A 16,751-nucleotide genomic window follows, 5' to 3' on the forward strand; every position below is an offset into this window, starting at 1 on the left:
TCCTCAGCTCCTCTTTTCCTCCCATCTTCTGTTTAGGAAAATGATCCCCAGACGGAATGATTTCTGGATTCACGTGTCATCTCCCACCAGCCATGGGCGGAACAATAAGCACCCCTCCATGGCACTCTGCACACCTATCTGGTATAGCAGGTAACACCTCCAATTAGTGAATTACATCTGTCTCTTAGCCAGACACCCAAGAAACATTTTTGACACCTTCCCTTTTTTTTTTTTCTCGTTTAATTTATTTATGGTTGTGTGGGGTCTTAGTTGCAGCATGTGGGATCTTTTGTTGCCGCCTGTGGGCTTCTCTATAGTTGTGACATGCAGGCTTCTCTATAGTTGTGGCATGCAGGCTCCAGAGCGCCAGGGGCCTAGTTGCCCCAGCATGTGGGATCTTAGTTCCCCAACCAGGGATGGAGCCGGGAGTCCCCTGCATCGGAAGGCGGATTCTTAACAACTGAACACCAGGGAAGTCCCACCTTCCCTTTCTTTTCACTCAAATGGCAACCAAGTGCAGCAGATTCTACTTCCTTAAACTTTCTCAAATCCATGTCTTAATCTCCAGCCACCATTGCCCAGTTCAAGCCTTCCTCATATTCTGCCTGAGATACTATTACGAGTCTTTAAATAGTCCTGCCTCCACCAATTCATTCTCTACAGTGCGGCCAGAGTGATCTTTCTAATACAGATCTGCTCACTTTGCTTCCCACTGCTCTCAGGATAAGATAAGCTACTTAACACAGCATCCTTGCTACACACCCACCAGTCCTTGCCCCTGCCTGTCAATTCTGGCAGGACATATGCCCTGTTTTTCAGTCACATGTTATTCCCTGTTCCCCCAAGAAACAGGCTCTGCTTCCCTCTGGGATCCTTTTTCCCTTCCACCTGGCAAATCCCCATCTTTCAAAATACGGATTGTGTCACCTTCTCTATGCTCCCTTTCCTGCCTGACCCTTTTCCCCTTTGCCTCTGTATGATACTTTCCCACTATAGCCCCCCCCCCCCAACACTTCCTTGTACTTATCTGTCTCCCTCCACTAGGCTGTATGCTCAAGGCTATTCATCTTTGCATCCCCAAGGCCTGGGGACATACCGGGCACATAACTGGTGCTCAGTAAATGATGGTAAGTGCCTTGAAGGCAGAGATGGTATTGTATTTATCTTTGTATATTATACCTAGTATAGTGGCTGGCAATTAATTGGCATTCAAATGTTTAATGAATTAGAACTAACACTGGTAAGAGGAAACTGAAGAGATTATAAAACAACACCTGCTTTAAATGAAACTGAAGCTGCTGGGACAAATTATGTCAACTAGATTAGTCATCTGTCCATGGTACTAGGAGAGAGAAGTTAGAATTGCCAGTTTTTAGGAACCATGGTGAAGAGGAAGGCAGTGATTTATTGAGTGCTTATCACATGCCAGGCATTGTGCTAAGTGTTTCACATAGATAATTTCAGACGTGTTAGAAGCCCGGAGCTGGCAAATGTAACTTTTATCCATAGATTCTAGTGTGACTGCTTGGGCCAATCCACCTGCTAGCCCTGAAAATAGCTTTTATCCCCCCCTCTGTGGTAGTCTTTCACATTCCCTACATTGTGTGTGTGTGTGTGTGTGTATGTGTGTGTGTGTGTTTAAGATTACAGTTTAACAAAGTAAAGAACAGGTGTAGCCTTTTGAAAATGGAACGAACAGCTTTGGGAGAAGTTTTTCTCACTGTCAGGGATGTTCAAACACAGCCGTAGCTGACTTCTTGGTGGGAAATGATGCATGTGATAGATGATTAATCTAGTTGATTTAAGGTTCTTTCCCCTGCCAAGATTTGATGAGGGTAGAATATAGTGATGATTCTAAAACAGGATCAGCAAACTTAAAAAAATATGTCAAACTCTTTCTGGTGTATTCTGGGTGGTAGGGATAGAGAGAGGGTTTCAGTACAAGAATCTGGAACTTATCCTACTGCAAAGAATGCATCTAGGCACCTCCTTTATTCTTCCTTCCAATCCCCTCAGATCTTCTGAGGAAGACTCTTCTTCTGGGTCATTGTCTCTTCACGGTGCTCTCGATGTATGACTCCAGCAGGAAGATGGTTTCATCCACCTGGATCTCACAGGCATCCAACCTGAGTGAAAAAGTGAAAGCATTTGCCCACACTGAACATTCATTAGCATATTTAAGATTAGAGGCTGGAGTGTGTGTGGTCATGGAGAATTGCTGGGTTACTCCGGAAAGTACTGGGCGGAAAGCAAGAGAACCAACAGATCATTCCTCCCACTTACTGAGCATCTCTTATGTGCCAGGTACTGTGGAAATTGCTGAGGATTCAAAAGATAAGGCCTCTGTCCCAGGAGAAGTTACATTCTAACTTGCAATGAGGAGGAAGACAGCACATGTTAAAGGCACAGGTGTAAAAGGACCTAGTGTGTTTTAAAATAGAAGCGGAGAGTGGCTAAGGCTTAAAGTGAATAGAAGGGAACACTTCATCAACCTGATAAAAGCCATCTAGGAAAAACCCACACCTAGCATCATACTTCGTGGTGAAAGACAAAGCTTTCCTCCTGTGATCAGGAACAAGACAAGATGTCTGCTTTTACTTCCATTCAACATTTTACTGGAAGTTCTAGTCTGGAAATTAGACAAGAAAAACAAATAAAAGGCGTCCAGATTGAAAAGGAAGAAGTAAAGCTATTTCTAATTCACAGATGACATGATCTTATATACAGAAAAAGCTCAAAGGATCCACAAAAAAACCTACCACAGCTAATAAATGAATTTAGCAAAATTATAGGATATAAAATCAAAACACAAAAATCAATTCTATTTCATACACTGGCAATGAACAATTCAAAAATGAAATTTAAGAAAACACTAAAACAATTGTTTAGGAATAAATCTAACAAAAAAGTACAAGACGAATACCAAAAACGACAAAACTCATTGAAAGAGACAAAGGAAGATCTAAGTAAATGGAAAGACCTTCCATGTTCATGAGTTGGAAGATTTAGTATCATTAAGAAAGCAATACTCCACAGAGTGATCTACAGATTCAAAGCAAAATCCCTATGAAGGTCAACGGTGAGCAGTGAAAGGAAATGAGGATGAAGAGATAGGCTGTTATGAGACTGTGAAAGGCCTTATATGTTATGCCAAGGAGTCTGGTCTTTATACTGTAAACGAGGAGTCAATATAGCATTTAAAGCAGAAGAGTGATATTGTCAATCACTTTAAAGATACTAACTGTGAAAGCATTATAAGAAATGGTTTGAAGCAGGAGGTGATTTGCAAAGGTCTGGCAAAGAGGTGAGGAGGGCCTGCATGGGAAGCAAGATGAAAGGCCAGATTTGGGACACACTGAAGTAAAATCAGCAGCTTTGGTGAATGAGAGAGTGTGTGTGTGTGGCGGGGGGAGCGGCTGGTGAGCGAGGAGAAGCTGAACATGTCTTCAGAGTTTTTAGCTTAGGGAAATAGGTGGATTAAATTCTGTTAATTGAGGTGGGGAAGAAGAGAGTGAGTTTCGGTTTCCTCACCTTAAGTTGGAGGGGTAGCAGGATATCAAGATGGATTTGTCTGCAAGGTATTTTGAAACATACGTTTGAAGTTTATGATGCTTACTTGTTGACATTACGTTTCAGGGTCTCTAGCTGCTGGCGTTCAGGGGCTGTGATCATCTCCTCTATTTCTTGTAGCTGTGCCTCCTCTGCACCTGTAGCCTGCATAGATGCAATGATGGCTTCTACCCTCTGAGACTTTTCCAGTAGACGCCTGTCAGACAAAGGCAACTCTGAGGCATGTCCTCTAGCCTTGGAGATTCTTTTATCCCATAGCCCTGGGGCATAGCTCCCCCTTTTACCATGTTCCTGGTCAAAGTGGATAATGTCACTCTCTAAGGAAGGACATTTTCTACAAGCTTAATTAGAAATGTGACTTCACTCCTGAAACTCTTGCTGCCTCTCATTTGTACTTAAAGTTTGGTGCCAGTTTATACGTTGCTCATAAATTTAATCTGCAAAATTATTTCACTGGGGACATACAAGAAAAGTGTATACTAATGCATCTTTATGCCAACCTAAGCCAATAATTCAGTGCAACCAGACTGGTTATTGTCTCTGTTGGTTTCCACTTCTATAGGAAATTTCCCCATAAGCCTTTTGGCCTTGTAAAATGTAATTACTCAACTGAAAATGTTACTCACTTGTTTTCTTTGGTTTCAAATTGCCTCCTTTCTATCAAGTTGGCTACACTCTGAGGGGAGAGAAGACAAGAAATGCACACAGTTCTATTTACGCAGCTCAGGCAAAATGGCTAAAGGAGGCATGAGGGTGAGACATCTCTGTGGATGGACTGGGGAGGAGTTACCTTGTAGCATCTGTGCAGCAACATTCGGGCAGCTGACAGGATGTTCACAGTATATAAATAGAAGGTCCTGGATGGCGCATGGTCTGGTGTTTTGGGAATTTCCTATTTGTCCATAGAAAGAAAAATAAGACTTTATACTTTTCTTCAGAAATGGCAAAGTAAACACCTGTCCCGTCTGGAGCTACTCAGCCCTCTCTTTCACTTATACTTTCACTCTTCCCCAGTCATACAGCATCTGTGTTTATGGTACAATCAGCCACATGGAGGGTTGGGCTGCCCTGTTTTTTCCATTTGACTGTCAACATCCTGAGTGGAGAAGAAAGAGAAGGCACTTAACATTTACTAAGCAACTCTTATGTGCCAGGTAGATTGTATCTGATCTTATAACAAGCCATATTGTCTCTGTTACCACCATCCATCACCATTTTGTAGACAGGAAAAAAGATGGTAGGTAATTTGCTCAGTGTAACTGGGTAAGAGGCAGAGCTGTGATTCTGACTCCAAAATCCATTCTATCTGTTTCCTCGTAGGGTATACTACATGGCTCTGCATGTAGTGATGACCCGATAGAGTTAATCTACAGTAAACTTAAGGCTCGAGGAAAGGACAAATCACACGGACTAGGAGTTAAAGAAAAAAGGGAGGGTGATTCTGGGGTAATTTCTTGGCTATGCCTCTTTTTTACTAGGCCGGTTAAAGCTCCACAGTTATCTTTCAAGTGCTTGCTATGTCTTTGTTAATCTTTTTTTTTTTCTGTCTCAGAGCTAGATACAGTTTGTTTGGGGTTCAGAATGTTTGCTTCAGGAGTTCCTCTCATCCTAGGTCAGCTCTGTTGGTTGGTGATTACTGTTACCTGGAGTGATATGAAATTTTCTGAGAGCATTTTATAAAGCATATCCTTTGCCTCCTTTGCTGGAATCATTGCAAAGTCTTCTACCTGTTTCTGCTCCAGGTGTTTCTTTTGTAAAACTAAACGGAATATTCTGGCACAGCGAGACCCAAATCTGTAAAGGAATAAAGAAAGCAAATGGCATGCCGACGTAGATTAGCTTTAGCTCTTAGTCACAGACGGTGCTTGTTCAGTTTCCATGTGTGGAGACAGGACCAGAGAGGAACAGCAATCAGAGAATTCCTTCATAACTCCACAGACTGATGACAATACTGCTAATCATAAGAGTCACCAACTGCTGACTCACCTGAATGCCTCAGTTCCTGCATTTGTAATTAAAGGCTTTAGGAAGGACGGTTCATTGGCCTCACTGGGAATGAAGCAGCAGGGTATTTAGGGTAAAGAGCTGTAGTAGGTGGGATCCACAGCAGTCCAGTGGAAAATGGGGCAGGATGTGCCAAGGTATGTCTATATTGGTTACTGACATAATGACCAAGTCACTTGTTCAAATGGGGTGTGGAAAGGAAGTATCTGACCCCCAACCCAATCAGGGTGACCCCCTTACCTCTCTTGTATGACCGACTCCAGAGTGGCTGTGGCTAGAGATCCTAGAGCCTTATGTAGGTCTTTATGTAGAGGGTTAAGGTTACTCTGTAATGTTTTGGCCTGGTCATTGTGATCTTAGTTTTATCCCTGAGTCTTTAATTTAAAACTTAAATACTATTTTGTTTTTCACACTAGTCTCACTTATGGTATGTAAGTATTTCGAAACCTTAATTAACTAAGGTGCTTAAGTCAGAGTTTTGCTTAACTAAAGTTTGGTTCGTTAAAAGTCCCTTTCACTTCTTTATCATCAATGTTTTAGTTCAATTTTCTAACTTACTTAGTATACTAAATATCATCAAATCTTTTCTAAGTCACCATTCTGTTTCATAGTTCACGCTGCCTGACTGTAAGGAAATAACCACCCATAAGGATACTGATGACATACATTCCTCCACCACTGTCGCCAGACTTTCCAACAAACTCAAGCTATTAAAAAAAAGGAAAAAAAAAAGAAAAAGAGAGCTTGTGTTATTTGAATGGAAAATCCAGTGATCCTGTTTCCAAAAGAGCAAATCTGGCCAAGAGTCTGCAGCAGGAAGCCCTCCTATCAGATGATGGTAGAGAAATTGTCTGAGCTGGCTAGGTAGAGAATGAGGCTACAGAAGACTGATAGCAGGCAAAAATTAATAGTAAATACAGCAGAAAAAAGAAAGAAAAGACTTACTGGATCATCTGCCAGCAGAGTGAGATACTGATCAAGAACTTGCTTAGAGATGTTATAGCCAACAGGTAGGGATCTGAAGATCTGTGGAGCAAAAGATACAGTGAAAATGGGTCTGGGAACTTGTAACTGCTGACATTGCTGAAATAAAGATGTTCTAATTTTAGATATCACAAGTATAACAATGTCCAAAAGCACAGCAGCATTGTTGGTAAGAGTAAAAAACTAGAAACAATTCGCACGTCCAGTAATAAGGAATTCATTAAAATAAAGTACATCATGGCCATTAAGTGGAACATGATACGGCCATTATAAAGAATGAGGCAGATCTAAAAATACTGACATGAAAAGAAAGTTTACATATACTGTCATATGAAAGAAGCTAGTTTATAACAGTACATAGAGTATAACCCCATATTTTTTTGTTGTTAAAAAATATAGGGCTTCCCTGGTGGCGCAGTGGTTGAGAATCTGCCTGCCAATGCAGGGGACACGGGTTTGAGCCCTGGTCTGGGAAGATCCCACGTGCTGCGGAACAACTGGGCCTGTGAGCCACAACTACTGAGCCTGCGTGTCTGGAGCCTGTACTCCGCAACAAGAGAGGCCGAGATAGTGAGAGGCCCGCGCACCGCGATGAAGAGTGGCCCCCGCTTGCCACAACTGGAGAAAGCCCTCGCACAGAAACGAAGACCCAACACAGCCATAAATAAATAAATAAATAAATAAATAAATAAATAAATAAATATCTACATTTATGTGAGACTATACATTTAAAAAAGTCTGGGAGCTTCCCTGGTGGCGCAGTGATTGAGAGTCCGCCTGCCGATGCAGGGGACACGGGTTCGTGCCCCGGTCTGGGAAGATCCCACATGCCGCGGAGGGGCTGGGCCCGTGAGCCATGGCCGCTGAGCCTGCGCGTCCGGAGCCTGTGCTCCGCAATGGGAGAGGCCACAACAGTTAGAGGCCCGTGTACCAGCAAAAAAAAAAAAAAAAAACAAAAAAAAACAAAACAAAAAGTCTGAATAAAGATATGTACCAAACTACTGACAAGGATCTCTGGGGCTGGGATTATGCAAAACTATATATTTATTTAAACTGGGGTATGTTACATACAAGAAGCACAGATTTTAAGGGTACAGTTTGATGAGTATTGACAATTGTATATACCCACATAACTACCATCTGCAAGATATAGAACATGCCTGGCATTCCTGAAAGTTTGGGGAACTACAAGTTTAAAAAAATTATACATTTCTATGCTGTTTGAATACAGGTCATGTAATTACTTTTGTCATCAGAAAAAAACTTGTATTTAAATTTTGTTATATAGTAAGTTAAAAAAATTTTAAATAATATAACTATATTTAATGTGGATAAATATTAGTATAATTACAAATAAAACATTTGAAATATTAAATATTAAAGTTTCAATAAACAAAACAATGAACAAAGCATTTAAAACAAATTTAAAATATACAAAATATATTGAAAAAAACAAATATAAGGGGCCATATAATGTCCTGAGTACTAAGGCTCAGATTCCAAACAGTGGATTCTTGGAACAATTAAGAATAACTTATACTACACACACACACACACACACACACACACACACACACACACACACACACACACACACACACACACACACACACACACACACTAAAATACTACTCAGCCATGGATGGACCTTGAGATTATCATACTAAATGAAGTCAGAAAGACAAATAACATACAGTATCACTTCTATGTGGAATCTAAAATATGACACAAATGAACTTATCTACAAAATAGAAACAGACTCATAGACATAGAGAACACACTTGTGGTTGCCAAGGGGGAGGTGGGTGGGGGAAGAATGGATTGGGATTTTGGGATTAGCAGATGTAAACTATTATATATAGAATGGATAAACAACAAGGTCCTACTGTATAGCACATGGAACTATATTCAATATCCTGTGATAAACCATAATGGAAAAGAATATGGAAAAGAATGTATATATGTATAACTGAATTACTTTGCTATACAGCAGAAATTAACACAACATTGTAAATCAACTATACTTCAATAAAATAAATTAAAAATAAAAAAAGAATTACTTATACTTTGACTAAGGTAATGGTTTAGGTTTTTAAAGGTTGAATTCCCAAGAGACCAAATATTTCAGTACCTACCACCTGAGAATAATCCCCGTCCCTCCTCAAATAGCAAAAACCCTTCCTTTCAAGGTTCAGACCTCAACCTAATTGCAGGCTCTATGTATAATAATTATTATATCCAAGAGCCTGTCAGAAAACTAGTACAAGAACATGAAGCTCACCTCGTTGGAAGACAATGGCTGGGTGAAGGGGGCACTAGAGGAAGTGGTAATCTCACTCATCCGGAGCATGGTCCGCACGATCTCGCTGCTTGTCTGGGTTTGAAAAGTGAACTGGAAATCAGAATTCACTCTGCTGTGCTGGCTCTGGCTATATGCCAATGGCCACATCTGCAAATAAGTGAATATTCCTGATAGCCACTGTCCCACCCACTTAGATATCACCTGGTCCATCCTGTTGGCAACTGCACTGACAATGCCTTGGTCACGGAAGTGCTGGTGGAATCTGTCAAGGTTGGCCTGCCAATAAATCCCATCATCTGGAATGGGCTGAGGAGGAGAAAAAGATTAGAAACATTTAGATACAAGGAAGCATTTTCTAGTGAGAAGCTTGGATTTAACTGTTCACCGTTTCTTTTCCTATATAGTAGCAACTAAATTGGTTGGAGGAAAAAACCATTCAACCATGTGGATTTAGTGCCTCCACAATGACAAATTCACAACCCCCAACTTCAAACAGATTCTCTTTGCTTACCTCGAATCTTTGTCTAGTTTAACTCTTTACCAGTATTCTCAAAATCTCCCATTTGCCCCTCCCTTCTCTCTCAGCAGATGACCTTGCTTCTTATTTCAGAGAGCAAATAGAAGCCATTAGGCCAGAACTCATTCAGCGTGGTGCACACATCCCCACCACATTTCTTTATTTAAAAAAAATTTGAGCTTCTCAAAGAGTTGGTCATCCCAGCTGTATCCCCATCCACAGATTTACTCAACCCATTTCCACCGTTACACTGAAATGCCAAAGTTCCTGAGGAACCTGTTGCTAAGTTCAAAGAATACTGTCCAGTTCCAATCTTATTTGATCTTTCTAAAGCATATGACATGGTTGGACATTTTCTCCTTAACTCTATGTGGCCCCTTAGACTTTATGACACCATTCTTTCTTGGTGCTCCTTCTAACCATTCTGGCTACCCTTCCTCAGTCCCCACAGATTCCTTTTCCAGATCCCATCTATAAATACTGGTGTTCCCCAGGGTTCTGTCCACAGCCCTCTTTCCTTTTCACTCTACATATTCTACTTAGGTGATTTAATCTGCTCTCAAGGTTTCAACTGTTCCAAGTCTATTTTAATTCTAGAACTCTCTATTAAGTTCCAGGTGCATAGACTCAACTGCCTACTTCCACCTGTGACTTAAAACTTTTCTTTTAAGTTTTCAGCTAACTACACTACAACCAACCCAGTTTTTTAAGCTAGAAACTTGAATATCATCCCTAACCCCTTGCTCTCCCTCATCTACTATCCAATTACCCAGTTCTATCTATTCTTTTTTTTAAAATTTATTTTATTTATTTATTTTTGGCTGTGTGGGGTCTTCATTGCTGCAAGTGGGCTTTCTCTAGTTGCGGCGAGTGGGGGCTACTCTTTGTTCAGTGCGTGGGCTTCTCATTGCGGTGGCTTCTCTCGTTGCAGAGCACGGGCTCTAAGCGCGTGGGCTTCAGTAGTTGTGGCTCGCAGGCTCTAGAGTGCAGGCTCAGTAGTTGTGGTGCATGGGCTTATTTGCTCCGTGGCATGTGGGATCTTCCAGGACCAGGGCTTGAACCCATGTCCCCTGCATTGGCAGGCGGATTCTTAACCACTGCGCCACCAGGGAAGCCCCCCATCTATTCTTTATATTAATCAGAAGTCTACTTTTCTTTATCCTGACTGTCATTACCTTATTTCAGGCTCTAATCTTGACTCACCTGGTTACTACAGTAGCCTCCTAACTGGTTTTCATTTTTCTTTTTCATATAGTGGACACTATAAAAAAGGGCAACTGGGTTTTCTGCATTTAATCTTGTTCCTTTTGCATCGTTCTCCCCATTTCTCATAGAGCAGTGCTTCTTTTTACCTCTTGGGCTCACAGTTCCCCTGAAGAAAGCTATGGAGTGCTCTATAGAAAAATGCACATAGTACAGGTGGACTCTCTGAAACGCATCCATGGAGTTGTACAAGTTATAAACCACTGTACTATAGTAATATTTCTAAAATGTAAATCTAGCCACTTCATTCACCTGCCTAAAATTCATCAATGGCTCCCCATTGTCTTCAGGTTGAAGTCCAAACTTCTTAGTCAATCAAGAAATATTTATTGATGTCTTGCGAGTATTCCAGGTGCCAGGGACAAGATACTCTCCTTGAAGAGTTTATAGACTATTAGGAGTACAGAGACAAACACTTGTACAAATAATAAGTAATTTCAGCTACTTATAAATGCTGTGAAGATGAAATGTGAAAATGTGGTAGAGACTGGAGTAGAGGGTGGGCAATGGTGCTTGAGCTCTAAGAAAGTAGCATTTGAACTGAGATCGGAATGATGAAAAAGAGGCAACTACATGAACATCTGAGGGAAAAGTATTTGAAGCAGAAGAAATCCTAAGGGCAAAAGCCTGAAGACTAGAAAGAGTATGATACATTTGAAGGATGGAAAAAAATGATAGAAGCTGGAACATAGTGAATGACAGAGTAGGAAGAGCTGAGGTTGGAGAGCCTTGTCTCCAGCAGATCATGTAAAGACCCAGCTCGGGCTTCTTTGGTGGTGCAGTGGTTGAGAATCTGCCTGCCAATGCAGGGGACACGGGTTCGAGCCCTGGTCTGGGAAAATCCCACATGCCACGGAGCAACTAAGCCCGCGCACCACTGCTACTGAGCCTGCGTGTCTGGAGCCGGTGCTCCGCAACAACAGAAGGCCGCGACAGTGAGAGGCCCGCGCATCGCAATGAAGAGTGGCCCCCGCTCACCGCAACTAGAGAAAGCCCTCGCACAGAAACGAAGATCCAACACGGCCAAAAATAAATAAATAAATTCATTAAAAAAAAAAAAAAAAGACCCAGCTCATGTAAGGCTTCATAATCCATAGTAAAGAACTGGATTTCGGGCTTCCCTGGTGGCGCAGTGGTTGAGAGTCCGCCTGCCAATGCAGGGGACACGGGTTCGTGCCCCAGTCCGGGAAGATCCCACATGCCACGGAGCGGCTGGGCCCGTGAGCCATGGCCGCTGAGCCTGCGTGTCCGGAGCCTGTGCTCCGCAATGGGAGGGGCCACAGCAGTGAGAGGCCCGCGTACCGCAAAAAAAAAAAAAAAAAAAAAAAGAACTGGATTTCTTCTAAGAGTAATGGGAAGCTATTAAAGGAGTCAAAAATCAGTGATGTGTTGGGAATTTTTAAAAAGAACAATTTAGAAAGTTATTTTGGCTCTTAAGTAGGTATGAATGCAGGCAGGGAGACCACTTAGGAGAGTGTTGGCAAAGTCTTGACTACAGTGATAACGGTTTGGACTAGGGTGATGGCAGTGGAAACGATAAGAAATAGTTGGATTTCAATTATTTTTAGAAATTGGGTTGACAGGTTTTACTGTGAGATCAGATGGCTCCTAGGACTTTGGCCTAAGCAAATGGTGTCCTGGGTGGTTGGCCTTGGTGGTGTCCCTAACTAAGATGAGGAAAGCTTAGGAGGGAGTAGATATCTGGGAGCAGGAAATCAATTACTCTGTTTTAGCCATACTACTTTTGAGATGCTTATCAGATGTTTTTACAGGGATGCTGAGAAGGCATTTGAATATAAGAGCTCAGGCCTATATGTATCTTTCTAAACTCATTTATCACCACTCATCCCCATGGGTCTCTATGGTCCAGTCATACTGACCAATTTAAACTTTTCTAGGCGCTTTTTCTGCCTAATCTATTACCTCTGTCCAATGACTGAAGTAAGTTAAGCCTCAGAAGGGACACAGCAACAGAGTTCACTCTTTGTTAGTCCATCCCTGGCCAATATTTAATGAAGTTCGTAATCCTACTACTTCTCGATCCAAGAACGTTTAAGCTCTTTTGGGGCTTGTCATCTTAGTGCTCTTTCTGGCTTGCCTCAGGGTGAGGACTCCTAACCAAGAAGCCTCATTACCTCTTTGTTATCTGTGGTATGTTTTGGTCTCTTGGCCTTGGGCTCCCCAGTTGCATCTTCGTCAGATGATCTCCTCCTTTTACCTTTCCCTGCCAAACAAAACAGTTACACAGTTAGGCTACACCTCATATGATAACAGGAAATGACCGAAGGTGAAAGCAGGTGTCTCTATCCCAAAGACATCTGTAGCTACCTCTAGGTTAGAGATGTTGAGGAGACTCAGGAACTACAAGAAATTCAAGTTAATGATGAAGTCATCTGAAACTCAACAAGTTCAAAAAGAAATTCATAGTCTTTCTCCCTCAAACTGCTCCTGCTCCAATGCTTCCTTTCACAGTGAACGGTACCATCATCCTCCCACATACTCAAGCCAGACACACAGATGTCATTCTTGATTTCTGTCTTCCTCACCCTTCCTATGTCTAATTTTTCACTGGTTTGTGAAAAATTGCCCCATCCTTTCTACAGACAGAAACATATTTAAAAAATGCAAATCAGATCATGTTACTTCCTTTAAAATCCTTTAGTAGTTTTCCTTTGCTCTTAGGATAAAGAACAGGTGCTTTACGAGGTCTTGCATGATCTAGCCCCTAACCTTAACTTATGGCTCTCTTTCCTTTCCTCACTGTACTTTAACTATACTGATCTTCTTTTACTTTCTCAAATTCCTATTTTTTTCCTCACTACATACTATTCCTTTTGCCAAAAATGCTTATCTTCTGTACCCCTTCATACCTTACTTCACTGGTTGGCTCCTACTTCTGCTTCAAATCTTAGTTCAAATGCCACTTTCTCCAAGAAGCATGTGCCCAAGTCCCCGGGTAAATCTGGTCCCCTGTTATATATTTTCATAACATCCCATATTTTACCTTCATAGTACTTATCGCAGTTTGTTAGTTATATATCCATCAGGCTATTTGATTATTGTAAGCCTCCTATACTAGACTTAAGCCCCATACGGGCAGGGACCATAATGGTTTTTTCATCTCTTTATACCACAGTATCTGGCATAGAGTAAATCCTTGGTAACTGCTTAATTGATTGAGTCATTCATTTAACAATCATTAAGGAAGAATCTACAATTAGGTCAAATCACAGATATAGGGGCCAAAATTCCTTACCTATCAAGCTCAGTTTAGGAACCAGGTACATGTCCTTTTCACTGATGACAAGAGTGGGGGCAGGTGGCGGTGGCCCAGGGTCTGAATTCTCAGTGGCAGGCACCAAGGGGCAACGCTGCACGAAGTGTGTGTCTGCTAGTCGCACAAATGTGTTTGAGACCTCAGCATAGTCCATGGTCTTGCCATCTGTATGACAGGAGGAAAGAGGCAAGTGAGATGGCCTCAGATAGCTAAGGGTCCTCTCCTGCAGCCAGCCAATCTATGCTTTTGCTAACAGCTGTGGATACAGTACTGACCCTCCATAGTCTCTGTGAGCCGATCTGCTACTTTCTTCACGACAGCTGACATTGCCATCTTGCCATTCAACAGGAGCTCCTCAACAATCAGCTCACCAGTGTCACTGTACAGCGTTTTGGCAGTATAGATGTACCGGGGATACCTAAGCATTCGCAACACCCGGCTGCACTGGGCTTCATACTCTACCACACCACGTTTGTGCACCTGATATATCACCAGGTTATGCTGGATGAGGACACAAAGGGCTTTTTTTACCTAGAGAAAACACAGAAGAAAGAGAAGAAAAATCTGAAGATGCAGCTCATTACTGCTGGCAATTTTTGTCCAACAGTTTCCTAAACATCAGGAGATGGCTAGAATCTCTGTGTGTCTTCCCTCTCTCCATTGGAATAGCTAATAAGAAGCGAATGTCAATGAAAGAAATCAGGAAGAGTCCTTGCTATGATGCTCATATTTCCTCTGATCTTTATCTTTCAAAGTACAATTTACTTCCCCTCTGTTATTCTTTTTTTTTAATTAATTACTTAATTAATTAATTTTTGGCTGCATTTGGGTCTTCCTGCTGCACGTGGGCATTCTCTAGTTGCGGTGAGTGGGGGCTACTCTTCGTTGTGGTGTGTGGGCTTCTCATTGTGGTGGCTTCTTTAGTTGCGGGGTGCGGGCTTTAGGCTCATGGGCTTCGGTGGTTGTGGCACGCGGGCTCGGCAGTTGTGGCTCACGGGGACTAGAGCACAGGCTCAGTAGTTGTGGCGCACAGGCTTCGTTGCTCCACGGCATGTGGGATCTTCACGGACCAGGGCTCGAACCCATGTCCCCAGCATTAGCAGGCAGATTCTTAACCACTGCACCACCAGGGAAGTCCCATTCCCTCTATTATTCTTTTTTTTTCCCTCTATTATTCTTATTCCTTAAACACAGTACTGAAATTAATAGACTCATGAATAAATGAAGTATGGCATACGGCAGAGGAGGAGCAAGATTTGCCTCAGAAGCCACGATGAGCCACTTTGAGAAGCAGAACCCTGGGCACTATGTCTCATCATCTTTCCCCTCCCAAATAACACTATTCTGATCCTAGCACAGACTTTGCTTTCTTTTCCATTTTGTGGGGTGGGGAGTAACAATATTCAAAGGTAGGTTAAAGAAATTAATGAAATGGAAGCAAATTACTGTGATCCAAACATACCTGATCCAACGATGTTCCTGTGTCATGGGCAATAACTCTTAGTGGCTGGCTGCCAGTTCTGATTAGGTGGACTCCAATTTTTTCTACGATCTCTCCAAAATGCTCTTGCAGCAACAAAGAACACAGTTTAATTTCTGCTTGAGTCATTGTGCTGAGGAGTCTCAGAGCTAGGAAAAAAAGAAAAAGATGGTATGATGGGAAGTTTTTCTTTTATGTTGGGAGTAGAGCTGCTGAGTGTAAATTCATGTACTTTCTGGAGAGCAATTTGACAGCAGATATATCAAAAGCCTTAAAATCTTGCATATCTTTGACCTAATACTTTTGTTTTGGATATTCTGTTCCAAGGGAATAATAAAAACATGTCACTTTAGAATACTGATATTCTGGAAACAACCTCATAAGTGATTATTTCAATAAATTATGGTATACTCATATAATGGAATACTATGCCAACATTCACAATAAAGTATAATATGTATTAGTGTAGAAAATTGTTCATTACAAAGCAAAATGTAGAGGAAAGTTCAATTACTGTGGAAATAGCCTCACACGTATGCATGAAAAAAAAGACTGGAAGACTAAATATCAAGTTTATCTTTATGGGATCATGTGTGATTCTAGTTTACTTTAAAGATCGGATGTAGATGGTTTTGCGATCTGTCACAGACCTCAGATTCTATACTTCATTGTTTGGAAGAATTAAGACCACTATTCACAGACTATTGGGACTGAACAGGCAATGACAACTTTGCAAAATAAGAGGTAAATGAGAGCTTCTCAACAAGGTGTTTCAAATAGGGGATGAAGTATGTTGTTGGCAGGGCAGTATTTAATTCTGAAATTTCTATTCCTTGACAAAGTATACACAAAGAGAAACAGACATAGTCCACTGTATAATCACTTCCTTATTATCACAAGTGCTATCAAACACTGGTTTGTTCACTTATTTCTCCCAATTCCTCAGAAGCCAAGACTCTGCCTTTCAGTCTCACTATCCCCATCCACAGGTCTTTGGGGAAGCATCCCCAGACCCTCTGCCATCCCCGGAAAGTATTTCCAAAGAGTCCGGCTCCTGGCTCTTCACTTCTTTACCGCAGGTTCCTGTCCCGGACTGGGTCCCTGGGTCCAGAGACAGGGCCACCTCGTTCAGACCGCATTTTCCACTAACCTCTGGGTCAATGCCACGTAACGCCGCCGACTTCCCCACTGCAGCTTCGTATAGCTCCCGCTAGCCGCCCGGGCAGAGGGGGAGCCCAAGGTCCTTTCGCGCAGGAGCACGGTCACCGAGGAGGACCGGCAAAGAGGCAAAACATGTGCCGCTCTACCCCAGCGTTTCGGTGGTTTCCGGGGACGCTCTTTCTTTCTTCTCGCT

At 42.0% G+C, this 16,751-nt stretch overlaps 1 protein-coding gene across 2 annotated transcripts; it reads right to left on the bottom strand.

Annotated features, from left to right (window-relative positions):
* Positions 1-76: 76 nt before the first annotated feature.
* POLR3C (RNA polymerase III subunit C) lies at positions 77-16,702 on the bottom strand. 2 transcript variants are annotated; one of them, XM_082648912.1, is made up of 15 exons: positions 16,548-16,701; positions 15,380-15,546; positions 14,193-14,448; positions 13,897-14,082; positions 12,776-12,864; positions 9,062-9,166; positions 8,840-8,932; positions 6,520-6,600; positions 6,230-6,281; positions 5,815-5,875; positions 5,214-5,364; positions 4,361-4,462; positions 4,197-4,246; positions 3,617-3,766; positions 77-2,126 (listed from the first exon to the last, which is right to left on the bottom strand). In XM_082648912.1, exons 2-15 carry the CDS (start codon positions 15,524-15,526, stop codon positions 2,045-2,047), a joined length of 1,605 nt encoding a protein of 534 aa, XP_082505038.1. In that variant the 5' UTR covers positions 15,527-15,546; positions 16,548-16,701; the 3' UTR covers positions 77-2,044. The 2 variants fall into 2 exon arrangements, with proteins under 2 accessions (XP_082505038.1, XP_082505037.1); XM_082648911.1 differs by having other exon boundaries at positions 8,840-9,166; positions 16,548-16,702.
* Between the last annotated feature and the right edge of the window lie 49 nt (positions 16,703-16,751).

Source organism: Grampus griseus (genome assembly GCF_964374135.1).
Source record: "Grampus griseus genome assembly, chromosome: 1".
In the NCBI taxonomy this organism is placed as follows: domain Eukaryota; kingdom Metazoa; phylum Chordata; class Mammalia; order Artiodactyla; family Delphinidae; genus Grampus; species Grampus griseus.

Bases quoted from the DNA above. Each gene is read 5' to 3' on its own strand.
- POLR3C (XM_082648911.1), bottom strand. From the start codon at position 15,526: ATGACTCAAGCAGAAATTAAACTGTGTTCTTTGTTGCTGCAAGAGCAT. The intron at 6,282-6,519 runs GTAAGTCTTTTC...TTTTTTTAATAG, and splicing joins CTCTGCTGGCAGATGATCCA to CTTGAGTTTGTTGGAAAGTC. The intron at 4,247-4,360 runs GTAACTCCTCCC...CTCTCCCCTCAG, and splicing joins TGCTGCACAGATGCTACAAG to AGTGTAGCCAACTTGATAGA.